The sequence below is a fragment of the Pleurodeles waltl genome, chromosome 5 (assembly GCF_031143425.1).
Source record: "Pleurodeles waltl isolate 20211129_DDA chromosome 5, aPleWal1.hap1.20221129, whole genome shotgun sequence".
NCBI classification, from domain to species: Eukaryota; Metazoa; Chordata; class Amphibia; order Caudata; family Salamandridae; genus Pleurodeles; species Pleurodeles waltl.
This window is the reverse complement of record NC_090444.1, coordinates 230,399,840-230,415,625: the sequence shown is the minus strand read 5'-3', so window position 1 is coordinate 230,415,625 and position 15,786 is coordinate 230,399,840. Positions and strand designations below refer to the sequence as shown.

At 46.3% G+C, this 15,786-nt stretch overlaps 1 protein-coding gene across 3 annotated transcripts in view; it reads right to left on the bottom strand.

The window, feature by feature from the left end:
- The window catches only part of UBR2 (ubiquitin protein ligase E3 component n-recognin 2), a 1,248,744-nt gene that overhangs the window by 1,146,777 nt on the left and 86,181 nt on the right, over positions 1–15,786 (bottom strand). For all 3 annotated transcript variants that reach the window (XM_069233963.1, XM_069233965.1, XM_069233964.1), the window contains exon 7: positions 9,437–9,499. In XM_069233963.1, coding sequence (XP_069090064.1) covers positions 9,437–9,499 — 63 coding nt within the window. The remainder of the gene's footprint in view (positions 1–9,436; positions 9,500–15,786) is intronic.

Here is a 15,786-nt window from a genome sequence, read left to right as displayed (position 1 = left end):
GCAGTTACAGTTAGATTTCTTTCAAGTGACTATAACTAGCACCCTTAGCCTTTCTTTGCGTACCGCAAACGATGGGTTCATGATACGGCCCTTATTTTCTTTAAGTTGAAGGGAAGACCATCACTAGCTCAACTCAACTCAGTCTGCATTACTTTTTCTTGTGAGACATTTCTCAGATAACCAAGCCTTGCAGCATGATCTTAATAAAAGCAGGAAATTAGGTCACATCAAGGTTGCCCAATGTTTGCCATCTAGCGTAAATTTAGGCTTCAATACCATCTGTTTTACTACTCTTTTCTTAAAACATAAAGTTTTAGAACAAAATTAAACTATTCTTCTTACATACATTTTCTCATCATGCTTTTTTCTCATTATGTGCCCAAGTGTCATTTGATGGGGTTATGTGATACTGTTCTGTTTGTTATCTGACATGTGCATAGGTCAACCGACATGAACCACTGTTTTTCACTGTTGTTTGTCAAAAGAAAGGTTCTGTTTCACAGTTTGTCATCAGACTGGCATGTCTGTGCTTTTCATCAACAGACTAGTGGCCCTAGGCTGTTTGTCCCATAGGCTGTTAACAAACCGGCACTGAGGTGTTGTTTGTGTTTAAAGAGGTTTTTCGTGTGGCATGTCTTCAGGCGGTGGCTTCCATCATTGTTGTTTTTCAATTGGTGCTGCTGTGCTGTTTACCAAGAAGGAATTTATGTTTTCCCTACTATAGATTCTGCATTTAATCAAATACTTTAATAACAATGTATTTTGTGAAAAAAAATATGTTCACAGAGTTTGTGGGACCACTCAGAGCTGTCCAAGTTAGCAGATCTGTGTAGGGAAACCTCTCTCTCAACACAAAGGCAAGGTGTAGTTAATAATCATCCCTTTCCCGCGCAGAAACATCACATTTCGAATGCAGCAAAACTCACCTATTCTGAAGCCCTTGCTAGCCATCTGCTCTGAGGTCGAAACAAGTTTCAAGTACTTTTTAACTAGCTGCACGCTTCTATGCCCTCGAGGCCCTCTCACCGTTGTATTTGCCTGCAAGCTCCACAGTGATGGTTTTGAGAATATAAAACAGAAGTCAAAGCTGCCTTGTCTGTGTCTCTGGGCCAGTTTACCTCCTGCACTGGCTCACCAGTAATGTCCTTCCTGCAGCAGGAAAACAAGGCAAAGGGGTCCCCCGGACCACACGTTGCAGTCTATCTGAAAGCACTGTAGGAAAGCACCCATTTTGACACGGTTATTCCCCACTTTTTGCCTGGTTTCTGATGTGGCTTGGGTCCCCGATAACCAGGACCCCAGTGCTGGATCTCTTTCCCCAAAACTGCACTTTTGTGTCAAACAATAGGCAAACTCTTTAGCTGCCACTTTAAGTCCGTAGTAAATGATACCCCTGGTACCTAGGGCCTGGAGTACTAAGGAAGGACTCTGAGGGCTGCAGCACCAATTGTGCCACCCTCAGGGACCCCTCACCTGACCCACACAGTGTTGCCATTGCGGACTGTTTGTGTTGGTGCAGGCTAAATTAAAAAAACACGACCTGTCACACACCCCTGTGTGCCAGAACCCCTATCACTGCATGTGCCAGGTGTAAGTCACCCCTAAGGCAGAGTGCATCTAGGCACAGTGAGGGCATATATGCATGATCAAATATGCGCCTGCTATGTCTCTGTTGATTCTGAGACATTGTAAGTGCACAGGATAGCCATTTTAAATGCATGTCCTGGACACTTGTCATTACGAGTTCCCCAGTTACATGATGGCTTCTCTGAATCCTGGGACGCTTGGTATCAAACCTCTCAGAATAATAAACCCTCACTGACCCATGATGGATTTATTTTAAAAATGCACAAAGACAAAAGCCTGCTCTGGGAAGAGGTGTGACCTCCTCTCCTAGACAGGATGGACATTCAGAGAGGGGGAGGGGGGCTTAAAAGGCTGTGCCGCCTCTGTAATGCAACCCAGGTCTCTCCAGATGGCGGAGATGATCAACCCCCCTGTCCTGACCCCACTTTTGGCAGCAGCACAGGTAAGCAAATTAGTTAAATTAGGAGGAGTGCCCACTTTATGGCACTCCCACCCCTAAGGTGGATGAGTTGAAGTAGACACTACTTTTTAAATTCCTCCATCTTGTTTGGAAGGAGTTAGGCCCCTAGGGTTATACCCACTTCGCTGCGGAAGTGGTCATAAGAAGGGTGTAGTCACCCTTAAGGTGGTCAGCCCATTGGCTACCTCCTAATACTCCCATTAATGCTCCTAAATGGAGTATTTAGGTGACAACCCTGAACCCTAGAACTCAGATTTCAACAACCTAAAAGGACCCGAACAAAGAAGAATTGCACCCGCAGAAGAGGAAAAAAAGAAGCAGCTGACTCAGAACCAGCCCCTCCGTCCTGACTACTGACCTCAAAGAATCCTACAGAAGAAGCCAGCTTGTCCAGCCTTCAATAAAGACTCAAGTCTCCCGTGGGCACCGGACCTGCCCTGCAACAAGAAACTCCAAAGAAAAGACTTTGACCTTCTAGACCCTGGAAACCTGACACCAGAAGTTACCACTGCACCAGGCGTCCACAACCTCAGGTGAAGCCAACCAATGGTGCCAACGCAGGTCTCCAGCTGCCCAGAGACCAAGTTCAGTGTTGTCTCACCCATCTTTGATTCTCCCAAGTGGCCTGCAGCCTCTGCACATAGGCCCCATCTCCCACAGGCTTGTGGAGAGAGAAAATCCAACACCTCCAGCAACCACTGCACCCGTGACCCCAGCTGAAGTGGGTCATCGGTGCAAACAACATCCCTTGCTCCTAAGGGTTCGAGTCCACCCTGGGTCCACCCCTGCCAGACTCCCCGACGACACCTGAGCCTCAACACACAGGACACCCTGGCCACAAGTGCTAACGAACGTGAAAACCTGATGCCTAAAGAGACCCCTGCATCTGTTGCCCTGATACACGAGAAGGGACCAAAGGTGCATCCACGTCCCCGAGCACCCCAAGTCTACTAGTTACCTGATAGTTGTCCCTGACTGACTTCCTAGCCACAGCCTGCAACCTGTCTTCACGAGGACCAAGCTCCCATTGGAAAGCATTGGGCACCCAATGCCTTTCTGCACCGGGTCACCCCAGTGCCGCTCCGTGTGACCTGTTGGTGTGGTTCTGATCCATGCCCGGTACTTACCTTAACTCCCTAAATTGGCTTTGAAGGTCATTGTTAACCCTGTGTTTGCTGAACATTGTTTTTCCTCCATAGGATAACACTGAGAGCACTCTGAAAATTGCACTGTGTCCATTTCTGAAACTATTTATGCTTAAAAGTCTACTTGCCTGATTACGAACTTCTTGTGTTTGAAACGTATATAAAAATAATTATTTTTCTAAATTGGTCTCAGATTTATTCTTTGAGGGTGTGTCAAATGGTTAGCACTACACTCTGAAAAGCCTAACCGCTTCCCCACACTACCACAAAATAGAGCATTAGTCCTATCAACTTCTGCCTCTGCAATAGCAATTGGAGATCCACTGGACCCTCTGCACAGTGTACTTCATTTTAGTGCACTATGTAGAGAGCCAGCTTCCTACATTTCCGTTTCACTTTCACCACATGGTCCAGGTCTGCTCATTACACTCCGAGGCCGCAGCCGTGCGTTGTGACTCAAACACCGAGGCCACTAACCGTGTCATGAATGTTGATTTGTGATAGAGTGAGACAATGCATTTTCATTTTTCAAAGGCAGCAGGCTTCAATGCAAGGGATTTTGGATAATTTTAGTAGTGGAAGGCTGCTTCAGTATTAATGTAGCTGAGATCTGATGTTAGGGTAACTCTACGTGGGTGGTCCCATGATGAGTGACTAATGCATTTTAGTGACGTGATAAGGACATCAGCACTAAATTGTGTTAGTCTAACTCCTGATGCATGGTACTTGGCAGGGCTGATTAACCAGGTGGAATATAGCCATAACGCGAGCCATGCGGGCATTGGAACAGGCTTACTGTGCTGCAACAGCGTAGGGAATAGAAAGAGGAGCCCAATGCCAAGTACCAAGGAGTTTGCTTCACCAGCCTGTCTTCGCCTGTGAAACTTAGCTGAAAACAAGGACAACATCTTTAGAAGGTCTCACAGAACTGCAGCTCGGAGTAGTGTGAGCGCAGGTCACTCTCCTCCTCCTATGTCACTGTGACTGCTGTGCCCCTCTAACAATGGAGTGAAAAGGAGGTGGTCCATAGGATGCGTCCACATTTTAAACTGACAAAAGAGACAGCTGTGCAATAAGAGGCTTTTTGGAGCGTCCGGAGGAGAGGTCGGTATAGGCGCAAGAGAGAGCGCCCACCTTTGATGCAAGTCTGACTATAAGGGGACGCTCCCTCTCCAGGATACCAGAGGCCATTAGCCTCTTTTGTTAGGGTCCTCCCCAGGTATTCCCTTGGCAAAGGTAGGCCCCCCCCCAACCCATTTAATTGTTATTATTTATGCAGCGCTCACTAAGCATGTGTAGCAGGGATCCAACGCCCTGATGAATGCCCAGAGACCTTCCAGAGCTCATTTTCAAGGGCAGAAACATGTCGGCTACTTCCTTTAGATAGGTGACCTTGTGAGTCATTGCTCTCGCATTGGTTTCCCAGTCTTCTTTTTAATCACACCACACAGAACCTTCTATTAAAAACACCTACACAGATACCCATGTGAATTTTTATGTCCTAGTATAGCTGGATCCCTTTTTCCAGAACAAGAATTAATTTACGCACTCCCTCCTGTTCCTTTAACAGTGAGGTTGAGTCCGCCCAGGTGGCACTGTCCTACCTGGGTGGGGCTAGGTGGTCATATGATGAAGCATGACACTATATAGTGTGTGAGACCACCTAGCCCGTAAAGGAAATTCCCCTCTCAGACCCCACATCGCATCACAGTCCACCCACACTTCGCCTCTAGTTGAGGGACACGAGTGGTCCAGTGTTACAATTGATACACTACCGACCCACCTTCGTCACAAGAAACCCGTACTCTCAGTTGTGATTTAGTAGGGATTTGGGAGCAGAAGTGGGAGGAGAGGAGGGCTAGGATTGATGGGGCTTTGTAATTACAAAACCTGAAGACTTTAAGCCTACCCCAGATAATACATTAGTCAGCAAAAGTGAGCTACTAAATCAGAGACGCCCTGCGAGGGGAGACAACCCCCTCTGTACATTTTCTTCTAGGCTCAATTTGAGAAGAAGGTACAGATGCAGACAAAGAGTGGAGGCCCACGGGGGCCCAGAAGAACAAGGCATGAACCTACCTTGAGAGTTAATGGAGAGGGGATAGTGAACACCCAGAAACTGCACTACTCACAGTGGGCACATTACATTTCAATTATCAAAAACTTCCAGATTCCAGAAAGGGTTAGAGCAACAGGCAAGAAAAAGGGGTGTAGGGAACACCTTTAAGGCAGTGATACGGGTAAATGTTTTGCCTTCTAAGTACAGCAGAAGAAGCTTCAGGCCTTAGCAACCAGAAAATTGGAAGAAGATCTAAGGTCTAGAGAAACAAGATAAGGCACAATCCTGGTATCCCTACGTTTAAAAGTGACTATAATCTGAGAATATTTGCAGGCTGCATATACTAACAGAGATAAAGCCAACCTCTTACAGTTAAATTGAAGTGCATAGAGATAAAGTTTAAGAAGATACGATAGGGACACCACTGTCTAAACTTAAGAAAGCAACGGTAAAGAGATTATGTTTAACTAATCACAGCAACTAACAGAAAGACTGAGATCAGCAGCTGAAAAGCCAGAGGAGTTCGGTAGTTTTTGGTACACACTATGTAGGTGGAACACTGCAATCCAGAATGGTCTCCGATATATTTTTAAGAGGATAGTTTACCTCAAATTACAACCATTCACAGGGAGGAACTGGGAGCACCCGTAAGGTAGAAGGAAGAAGGAAAGGGAATCAATCAGCTCAAGCTTAAAAGAGCACCATGCCCAGATACGTTTACTGGAGCCTTCTACAGATTTTACACTAAGACTAATCTGTAGACTAACTACCCTCTTTAACTATTGTGTAGAGGAAAGTAGACTGAAATGCTCGATGGAAGAGGTGACTATTACAGTTCTTGCCAAACCGGGCAAAGATAAAAAAATATATATACGCTCACGCCATGGACTAATAGCCCTCTTAATATAGACGCAAATCTATATACAAAGGTGCTTGTTATGAGGATGTAGAAGATCCTTCAAGAACAAGTCAATCCAGACCTAGATGGGTTTGTGGAGGGTGGTGGGCAGGGCAGGGGAAACGTTGGCAAGTTTGACCCACAGCAACTTATAAAGAGTGTTTCCATCCGCTAGAAAAGGTACACAGGAAAAACCTACCTGCAGTACTGCTGGCTTCTGATGCAGGAAAAGGATTCAACCAGCTAGACTGGTCCTCTTTACATAATGTGATGTTAGAGATGAGAGTGTTTCCATCCGCTAGAAAAGGTACACAGGAAAAACCTACCTGCAGTACTGCTGGCTTCTGATGCAGGAAAAGGATTCAACCAGCTAGACTGGTCCTCTTTACATAATGTGATGTTAGAGATGAGAATGGGTCCCATATTTGTCAACATGGTGATGGCTAATCACAAACAACCACAGGTAAGGATCTCTTTCAATAGTGGGCTACTGCAGCAAATATATCAATGGTGGGGGGGACTTAAGATGGGCGTCCCTTTTCCTTGTTGATTCTTACCCTAAGTAAAGAACTGTTACTGTGTCAGATAAGAAGCTTACAAGTACAGGGAATCACATTGGGAGAGATAAGCTTTAAAATTGTTATATGCTGATGAGGTTCTCCTGATGCTTGGATCCTTGGAGAAATCCCTACCAGCAGTAAATAAGGATTTGAACTTATTCAAGAGGAATTGTGGTATAAGATCAATCCTGCTAAATGTGAAAAATCGAAAAAGATCCACTAAAGGGTTCCGGAGATACAGAATTTACAAAGTATAGTAAATTAATACTTTTTACTTAACTGCAAACAAGCATTGGCAAATTCAAATACTTTTCAAGAACAACTTGGGTAAGTATCAATGTGGTTACTTGGAGATACTTGCAACTAGTCCCAGCACAGAGCCAGTCAGGGGGACCAGCTAGGTCCACAGAAATAGTTATCGCAGCAAGAAAAGCAGTCTCTAGTCCAGTTCCAGCATCAGTAGGTTCTTGCCATTGGCTTCTATGGGGTCATCCTGATACAAGGGATGCAGGATGATGAAGATGTTAAAGGACGCTGAAGATGCAGTGCAGGCGAATGGCCGGGGGCTTTCCTGTGGCTACTCCTCAGTCCACTGGCTTGATGAGGCTATCCTAGCCACAGGCTCAATGTCTCCCGAAGTCCTCTTGAGCTTGGCAGACGTGCAGTCACTGTGCAACCAGTCGTCTGTTACAGCGGTTTCAGGAGTTCCCTTCTTTTGGTATTAACTTGCCTTCCGGGAGACCAAGCTGCACTCCAATGTCTCTCCCAGGTCCAGCAGACTGAGGGAAACTTTTGAGCGTTGAGTCCTGGTCCCTTGGGCTGCATAGCGGGGAGGAGCAGTGATATGGGAATCTGGGCTACAAATTCGCCAGCAGGGGTTTTCACCATATGTAGTCCTGTGATGCGAACAGGAGGTCAAGCCAACGGACCCTTGGGGTCACATGCTTCGGCTGCACTCAGGAGTCAACCTCTTCACAAGCAAGACATAGCAGGCATAGTCCTTTCCTTTGCTAGCCACCAGGCCCACTTCTCCAGTCCAAAAAGATCTGAGTTCTTCGTGCCGGGAAGGGAGGGGTCCTTTTTATGCCCACTAAATCCCCTCAGGGGAGGTCGTGGTCACTAGCCAATGGGCAACTATGTTCCCGCCCTCCTGAGGACTACTTCCTGTGAAGATTGCCATGCAGCTATCCGAGAAGGCTTCATTCCACCCATTTTTAACATGGTAGAACCCCTCTCTCAGCATGCAGTGCTCCCTTCTTTGTGAAAGCTGCACACTAACAAATCACAAAGTTTGACTTGAGCATTATGTTGCGTTTAATCTAATGAGTGGTTTGATAATTGACAATATCGTATTTAGTAGTCCCAGTTAGAGGTTAGTAGGGCTGAGATGTCAGCCTATAAACTGTGCACTTGTCAATGAAGCTGCAAGCCTTTTCCAAAGTAAAAATGACAATGCAGGTTTTTACTGTTACTGCTGGAACATGTATAAGTACATGTACCACTTTCTAATATACAGCGCCCTTCTTAGGGCTTCATAGGCCTACTTTAGGGGTGACATATATTAAAAAGTGAGGACTGGGCTTTGCCACGGTTGTAAATGGCAAAATGGAGTTAGCAGTTTAAAACTGCCCTTCCAGTTACCAGTGGCAGACCAGGAGCCACGTTTTACTTTTGTGACATCCAGGGTTGCACAATCAGAGCTGCAGTCCCTATTGAGACCCTCTTACAAACAAGACCTGGGAACACTGGGTACCATACAGCAGGTTACTACAAGCAAGTTAGCTTATGCCAATTGAGTAAAAGCCATTCAAAATACACATTGTTAGGTCAGGGCACAGAGGTCTGGTTAGCAGACCTCAATGCATTCTCAGTCGAAAGAAAACAGCAGCATCAGTTCAAAGTTTTGGGTGTGACCACACAAAAAGAGGCATTTCCTCACAACATGTCTATATTTCAAAAATTGCCTTGCGATCCCATACTTATGTGTTACTGTTCACTGCTCATGACTGAAACCACAAAGAAGAAATGCTGATAACACATGCCCCTATATCTTTAACAAATTCCTGAAGTGAGAAACAAAACTGTAGTATATTTGGCATAAATGTTTACAGTTCGGAACTTCTGGATCTCTTGCAAAAACTGTATTGTATTTGAGAAACAAGTTATTACATTGAATGGGACTCAGCCAGAGTACAGATCACCACTACTACTTGGTAAGTCAAATAAATATTGTATCATCAGGTGTTCCATTATTAAATTGACAGGCAACATGTTTAGTTATAAAAGCTACAGCATTTTCTAACCTCTGGTAAAACAGGAGTTTTGTGGACATACATAAACATTTGGCATCTCCACATAGTCACGTGTAATTACCAGATTATTTTCATATTGCCTTTATAATTATGGTCTTTAACTGTAATATTAAGCAGTGTCTCATCCAATTATTCTCTCTTATTATATTCCCTACCAACTAAATCATAATGATGTGTTTATTGAGACCTGATTATTAACACAGCCCGAAAAAGTGTTTATATAGTTATGTCTCACATACTGTCAATGGTCTTGTTAAAAGCCCCTAAAAATATGATCATTTCATAATGAGGTTCACCAAGACATTGCTCACAAGTCAGTCATTTGTTTACAGGCAAGCTTCAAAATTAAACAATTTGAGGTAGGGAGTGCTTGTTTGCAAGAAAACAGATATAAATAGTAGAGACAAAAACTTACCATAATCACCGACTTTGCTTGATCACAATATTGTAAATCACCATATCGCACTGATCTGCGCCCCTTGATTTAAAAAAAAATACAAACGTTTTAATACAAGCTTTAAACTGGCACAAAGAACGTATTATAACAAAGTAAAATATATTTTAGAACTAACGGGTATTATTATAACTCATTGAACTTGTGGCAATTAAAGCTAGTGCTAGAAATGCCCTTGGAAAAAGAAAATGTTACAAGTAATAATCTACACAAACTATTACAGAGCATTATTACAGAATTATGTCAGTAACAAAAAATAAAATAAGGATACTGATAGATGAAACTGACTGCCTGATTAAAATGTGGACATCAAACATGGAATACATATCTGTCAATAGTTGCATTTAACTACTAGGCAACATTGTTTTTTTTTTTTTTTTTACCAGCAGTTACTTTCAGATTACCAACATTACCTTGGCTGTGCCATGTGTCACCTCCTGAAGTCGCTATACCCTTTTACACCCCTTCAAGTTACGTCTTACAACAAACTCCACTGTTCATTTCCGTAGATGAGGTTGGATGGCATGTGGCATCTGTAAGGAAATGCCTCCTTGGCATGGTTACCCCCTGACTTTTTGCCTTTGCTGATGCTAAGTTTTGACTGAAAGTGTGATGGGACCCTGTTAACCAGGCCCCAGCACCAGTATTCTTTCCCTAAAACTGTACCTTCGTCTCCACAATTGGCACAACCATGGCACTCAGATAAGTCCCTTGTAACTGGTACCCCCGGTACCAAGGGCCCTGATGCCAGGGAAGGTTTCTAAGGGCTGCAGCATGTCTTATGCCACCATGGGGACCCCTCACTCAGCACATGCACACTGCCTTGTGTGTGCTGGTGGGGGGAAAATGACTAAGTCGACATGGCACTCCCCTCAGAGTGCCATGCCAACCTCACACTGCCTGTGGCATAGGTAAGTCACCCCTCTAGCAGGCCTTACAGCCCTAAGGCAGGGTGCACTATACCACAGGTGAGGGCATATGTGCATGAGCACTATACCCCTACAATGTCTAATGTTTTGCTTAGACAGTGTAAGTGCAGGGCAGCTATAAGAGTATATGGTCTGGGAGTTTGTCAAACACAAACGCCACAGTTCCATAATGGCTACACTGAAATCTGGGAAGTTTGGTATCAAACTTCTCAGCACAATAAAGGCACACTGATGCCAGAGTGCAATTTATTGTAACATGCACCCAGAGGGCATCTTAGACATGCCCCATGAATACCAACCCACCTTCTAGTGTGGGGCTGACCAGTTTCTGCCAGCCTGCCACAACCAGACGAGTTACTGGCCACATGGGGAGCGTGCCTGTGTCACTCTGTGGCCAGAAACAAAGCCTGTACTGGGTGGAGGTGCTTCACACCTCCCCCTGTAGGAACTGTAACACCTGGTGGTGAGCCTCAAAGGCTCACCCCCTTTGTTACAGTGCCCCAGGGCATCCCAGCTAATGGAGATGCCTGCCCCTCCGGCCACTGCCCCCACTTTTGGCGGCAAGGCTGGAGGAGATAATTAGAAAAACAAAGAGGAGTCACACACCAGTCAGGACAGCCCCTAAGGTGCCTTCAGCTAAAGTGACCCCTGCCTTTAGAAATCCTCCATCTTAGTTTTGGAGGATTCCCCCAATAGGATTAGGGTTGTGCCCCCCTCCCCACAGGGCTACTGCCCTCCAAGACCTAAACACACCCCTAAATGTAGTATTTAGGGGCACCCAAGAACCCAGGAAATCAGATTCCTGCAACCTAACTACAAAGAAGGATTGCTGACCTACAAGCCTGCGGAGATGACGGACGACAACTGCTTTGGCCCCAGCCCTACTGGCCTGTCTCCAGAGTCGAAAACCTGCAACCAGCGACGCATTCAACAGGGACCAGCGACCTCTGAAGCCTCAGAGGACTGCCCTGACCTCCAGGACCAAGAAACTCCTGTGAGCAGCGGCTCTGCTCAACAACAGCTACATCTTTGCAACAAAGAAGCAACTTTAAAAAAACTCACTCTTCCCGCCTGACCGTGAGACTTCACACTCTGCACCCGACGCCCCCGGCTCGAGATCCAGAGAACCAACACCACAGGGAGGACTCCCCGGCGACTGCGACCCCTTGAGTAGCCAGAGACAACCCCCCCCCCCCCCCACCCCCCAGACCCACACAGCGACACCTGCAGAGAGAATCCAGAGGCTTCCCCTGACCACGACTGCCTGTAACAAGGGACCTGACACCTGGACCAAGCACTGCACCCGCAGCCCCCAGGACCTGAAGGAACCGAACCTCAGTGAAAGAGTGACCCCGAGGTGCCCCCTCTGCCTAGCCCAGGTGGTGGCTGTCCCGAGAAGCCCCCCCCGTGCCTGCTTGCACCACTAGAGTGACCCCGTGTCTCTCCATTGTTTCCTTTCTAAAACCAGACGCCTGCTTTGCACACTGCACCCGGTCGCCCCGTGCCGCTGAGGGTGTGTTTTGTGTGCCTTCTTGTGTCCCCCCAGTGCTCTACAAAACCCCCCTGGTCTGCCAGTTTTGATTTGAAAGTGTGCTGAGGCCTGCTAATCAGGCCCCAGCACCAGCACCAGTGTTCTTTCCCTAACCTGTACTTTTGTTTCCACAATTGGCACACCCTGGCATCCAGGTGAGTCCCTTGTAACTGGTATCCCTGGTACCAAGGGCCCCGATACCAGGGAAGGTCTCTAAGGGCTGCAGCATGTCTTATGCCACCCTGGGGACCCCTCACTCAGCACAGACACACTGCTTGCCAGCTTGTGTGTGCTAGTGGGGATAAAACGACTAAGTCGACATGGCACTCCCCTCAGGGTGCCATGCCAACCTCACACTGCCTATGCAGTATAGATAAGTCACCCCTCTAGCAGCCTTACAGCCCTAAGGCAGGGTGCACTATACCATAGGTGAGGGCATAAGTGCATGAGCACTGTGCCCCTACAGTGTCTAAGCAAAACCTAAGACATTGTAAGTGCAGGGTAGCCATAAGAGTATATGGTCTGGGAGTCTGTCATGCACGAACTCCACAGCACCATAATGGCTACACTGAAAACTGTGAAGTTTGGTATCAAACTTCTCAGCACAATAAATGCACACTGATGCCAGTGTACATTTTATTGTAACATACACCCCAAAGGGCACCTTAGAGGTGCCCCTTGAAACCTTAACCAACTACCTGTGTAGGCTGACTGGTTTTAGCAGCCTGCCACACACCAGACATGTTGCTGGCCACATGGGGAGAGTGCCTTTGTCACTCTGTGGCTAGTAACAAAGCCTGTACTGGGTGGAGGTGCTTCACACCTCCCCCTGCAGGAACTGTAACACCTGGCGGTGAGCCTCAAAGGCTCACCCCCTTTGTTACAGCACCTCAGGGCACTCCAGCTAGTGGAGTTGCCCGCCCCCTCCGGCCACGGCCCGAGGAGATAATGAGAAAAACAATGAGGAGTCACTGGCCAGTCAGGACAGCCCCTAAGGTGTCCTGAGCTGAGGTGACTCTGACTTTTAGAAATCCTCCATCTTGCAGATGGAGGATTCCCCCAATAGGGATAGGAATGTGCCCCCCTCCCCTCAGGGAGGAGGCACAAAGAGGGTGTAGCCACCCTCAGGGCTAGTAGCCATTAGCCCAGACCTAAACACACCCCTAAATTCAGTATTTAGGGGCTCCCCAGAACCTAGGAACTCAGATTCCTGAATCCTAAGAAGAAGAGGACTGCTGAGCTGAAAAACCGTGCAGAGAAGACTGAGACACCAACTGCTTTGGCCCCAGCTCTACCGGCCTGTCTCCCCACTTCTAACGACACTGCTCCAGCGACACTTTCCACAGGGACCAGCGACCTCTGAAGCCTCAGAGGACTGCCCTGCATCTAAAAGGACCAAGAACTCCCGAGGACAGCGGCTCTGTTCACCAAAGACTGCAACTTTGCAACAAAGAAGCAACTTTGAAACAACACACGTTTCCCGCCGGAAGCGGGAGACTTGGCACTCTGGAACCGACGCCCCCGGCTCGACTTGTGGAGAACAATCACTTCAGGGAGGACTCCCCGGCGACTACGAGACCGTGAGTAGCCAGAGTTGACCCCCCTGAGCCCCCACAGCGACGCCTGCAGAGGGAATCCCGAGGCTCCCCCTGACCGCGACTGCCTCCTTCAAAGACCCGACACCTGGTAAAGGCACTGCATCCGCAGCCCCTAGGACCTGAAGGATCCGACCTCCAGTGCAGGAGCGACCCCCAGGTGGCCCTCTCCCTTGCCAAGGTGGTGGCTACCCCGAGGAGCCCCCCCCCCTTGCCTGCCTGCATCGCTGAAGAGACCCCTTGGTCTCCCATTGCTTCCTATTGAAAACCCGACGCTTGTTTGCACCCAGCCACCCCCGTGCCGCTGAGGGTGTACTTTCTGTGTGGACTTGTGTCCCTGCCGGTGTCCTACAAAACCCCCCTGGTCTGCCCTCCGAAGACACGGGTACTTACCTGCTGGCAGACTGGAACCGGGGCACCCCCTTCTCCATGGAAGCCTATGCGTTTTGGGCACCACTTTGACCTCTGCACCTGACCGGCCCTGAGCTGCTGGTGTGGTAACTTAGGGGTTGCTCTAAACCCCCAACGGTGGGCTACCTTGGACCTAAACTTGAACCCCGTAGGTGGTTTACTTACCTGCACAAACTAACACTTACCTCCCCCAGGAACTGTTGAAAATTGCAGTGTCCAGTTTTAAAATAGCTATTTGCCATTTGTGTGAAAACTGTATATAATATTTTGCTAATTCAAAGTTCCTAAAGTACCTACCTGAAATACCTTTCATTTGAAGTATTACTTGTAAATCTTGAACCTGTGGTTCTTAAATTAAACTAAGAAAATATATTTTTCTATATAAAAACATATTGGCTTGGAATTGTCTCGGAGTGTGTGTTCCTCATTTATTGCCTGTGTACAACAAATGCTTAACACTACCCTCTGATAAGCCTACTGCTCGACCACACTACCACAAAATAGAGAATTAGAATTATCTCTTTTTGCCACTATCTTACCTGTAAGGGGAACCCTTGGACTCTGTGCATACTATTCCTTACTTTGAAATAGTGCATACAGAGCCAACTTCCTACAGCATCTAATATATAAAGCAAAAGACCCTATGGTTTACAAGGCCAACAACTATGAAAATGTTATTATCTCTTCTAACCTCGTACCCTCCATACACCCCACAAAAAGTGAATTGTGCACCTGCTCTGCGTGTTGTTACAAAACAGAGTATAGCATTCACACAAAGGATGAGTAGCTCTGTTTTTCCTGATGGAAGGAGATGCCCTTTGGTACTAAGTATATTCATTAATAACTTGAGTAAAGGAGATGCTCTATTTTCTCAGGATATGATATGCATGAGGTTCTCAAATTTGATGGAACTGAATTAACTACATGCCCAAAAGCTTCCTCTTTAGGAAATATGAAAAGTGTGTGTTCTGCCCCGTAATCAGTTAATGTTAAATGGAAAGACCTGCAAGAAGAAATGTAGATTTGGACAAGGAAGCAGTGGCTTGGGCTGCTCCATCTCAGCAATAAGGTGCCCTTACACCTATCACTGGCTTCTATTTTACCCAGCATCTCAACTAAAATGGCATTGTTATTTGGGAAATCCCATTCACAAGATTAGTAATATTTTGTATTGTATAAGTCTCAGTCTGATCTTTATGGCGGCTTCATTAGGATGCATGAGGGCTGTCTCCCATTCAGTATCAACCATTTCCCCCAGTTCCTTCCCCTATGTTTCTCTTAGTTTCCCGAAAGTGTCAGGGGCATTATTGTTTATAGTTTTATATGTGCATGATATCATTATGGGAGTTTGGAGATGCCACTTATACCTGAAAAAACAGCCACTCCTTACCATGCACACACTAATAATAATAATTACGGACCGTACTAATTGCCCTGTGAAAATATTAATGTTGAAGAGTTCTAATCCTACAGAATATTATAAAATCACTGCTAAATAACCCACACCTAGTTAACAGGGAAAAAAAAGTTCACTCCAAAAACAATTTTCTAAACCAGAAAAAAACAAAAAACTACTGTTAGAGTGCAATCAAGTATGTTTGAAATATGCTTTATTCTCCCATAAAAGGTTAAGCAAAATAAACATTTCTGTCGCTATTGGGTATAAATTACAAATAGGTCTGCCCACTTCATTGAATGCTCGGTAGATAGGGATCAATTTGATGGAAATGGGCTGTGAAACAGGTTGTGGTAAAGAATTACAGGAGTCTTTGCAGAAACATATTATCACAGCAATACATGCAAGAAGAGTTAGGACTGTGCAGTAAAACAGAATAGGTAAACATA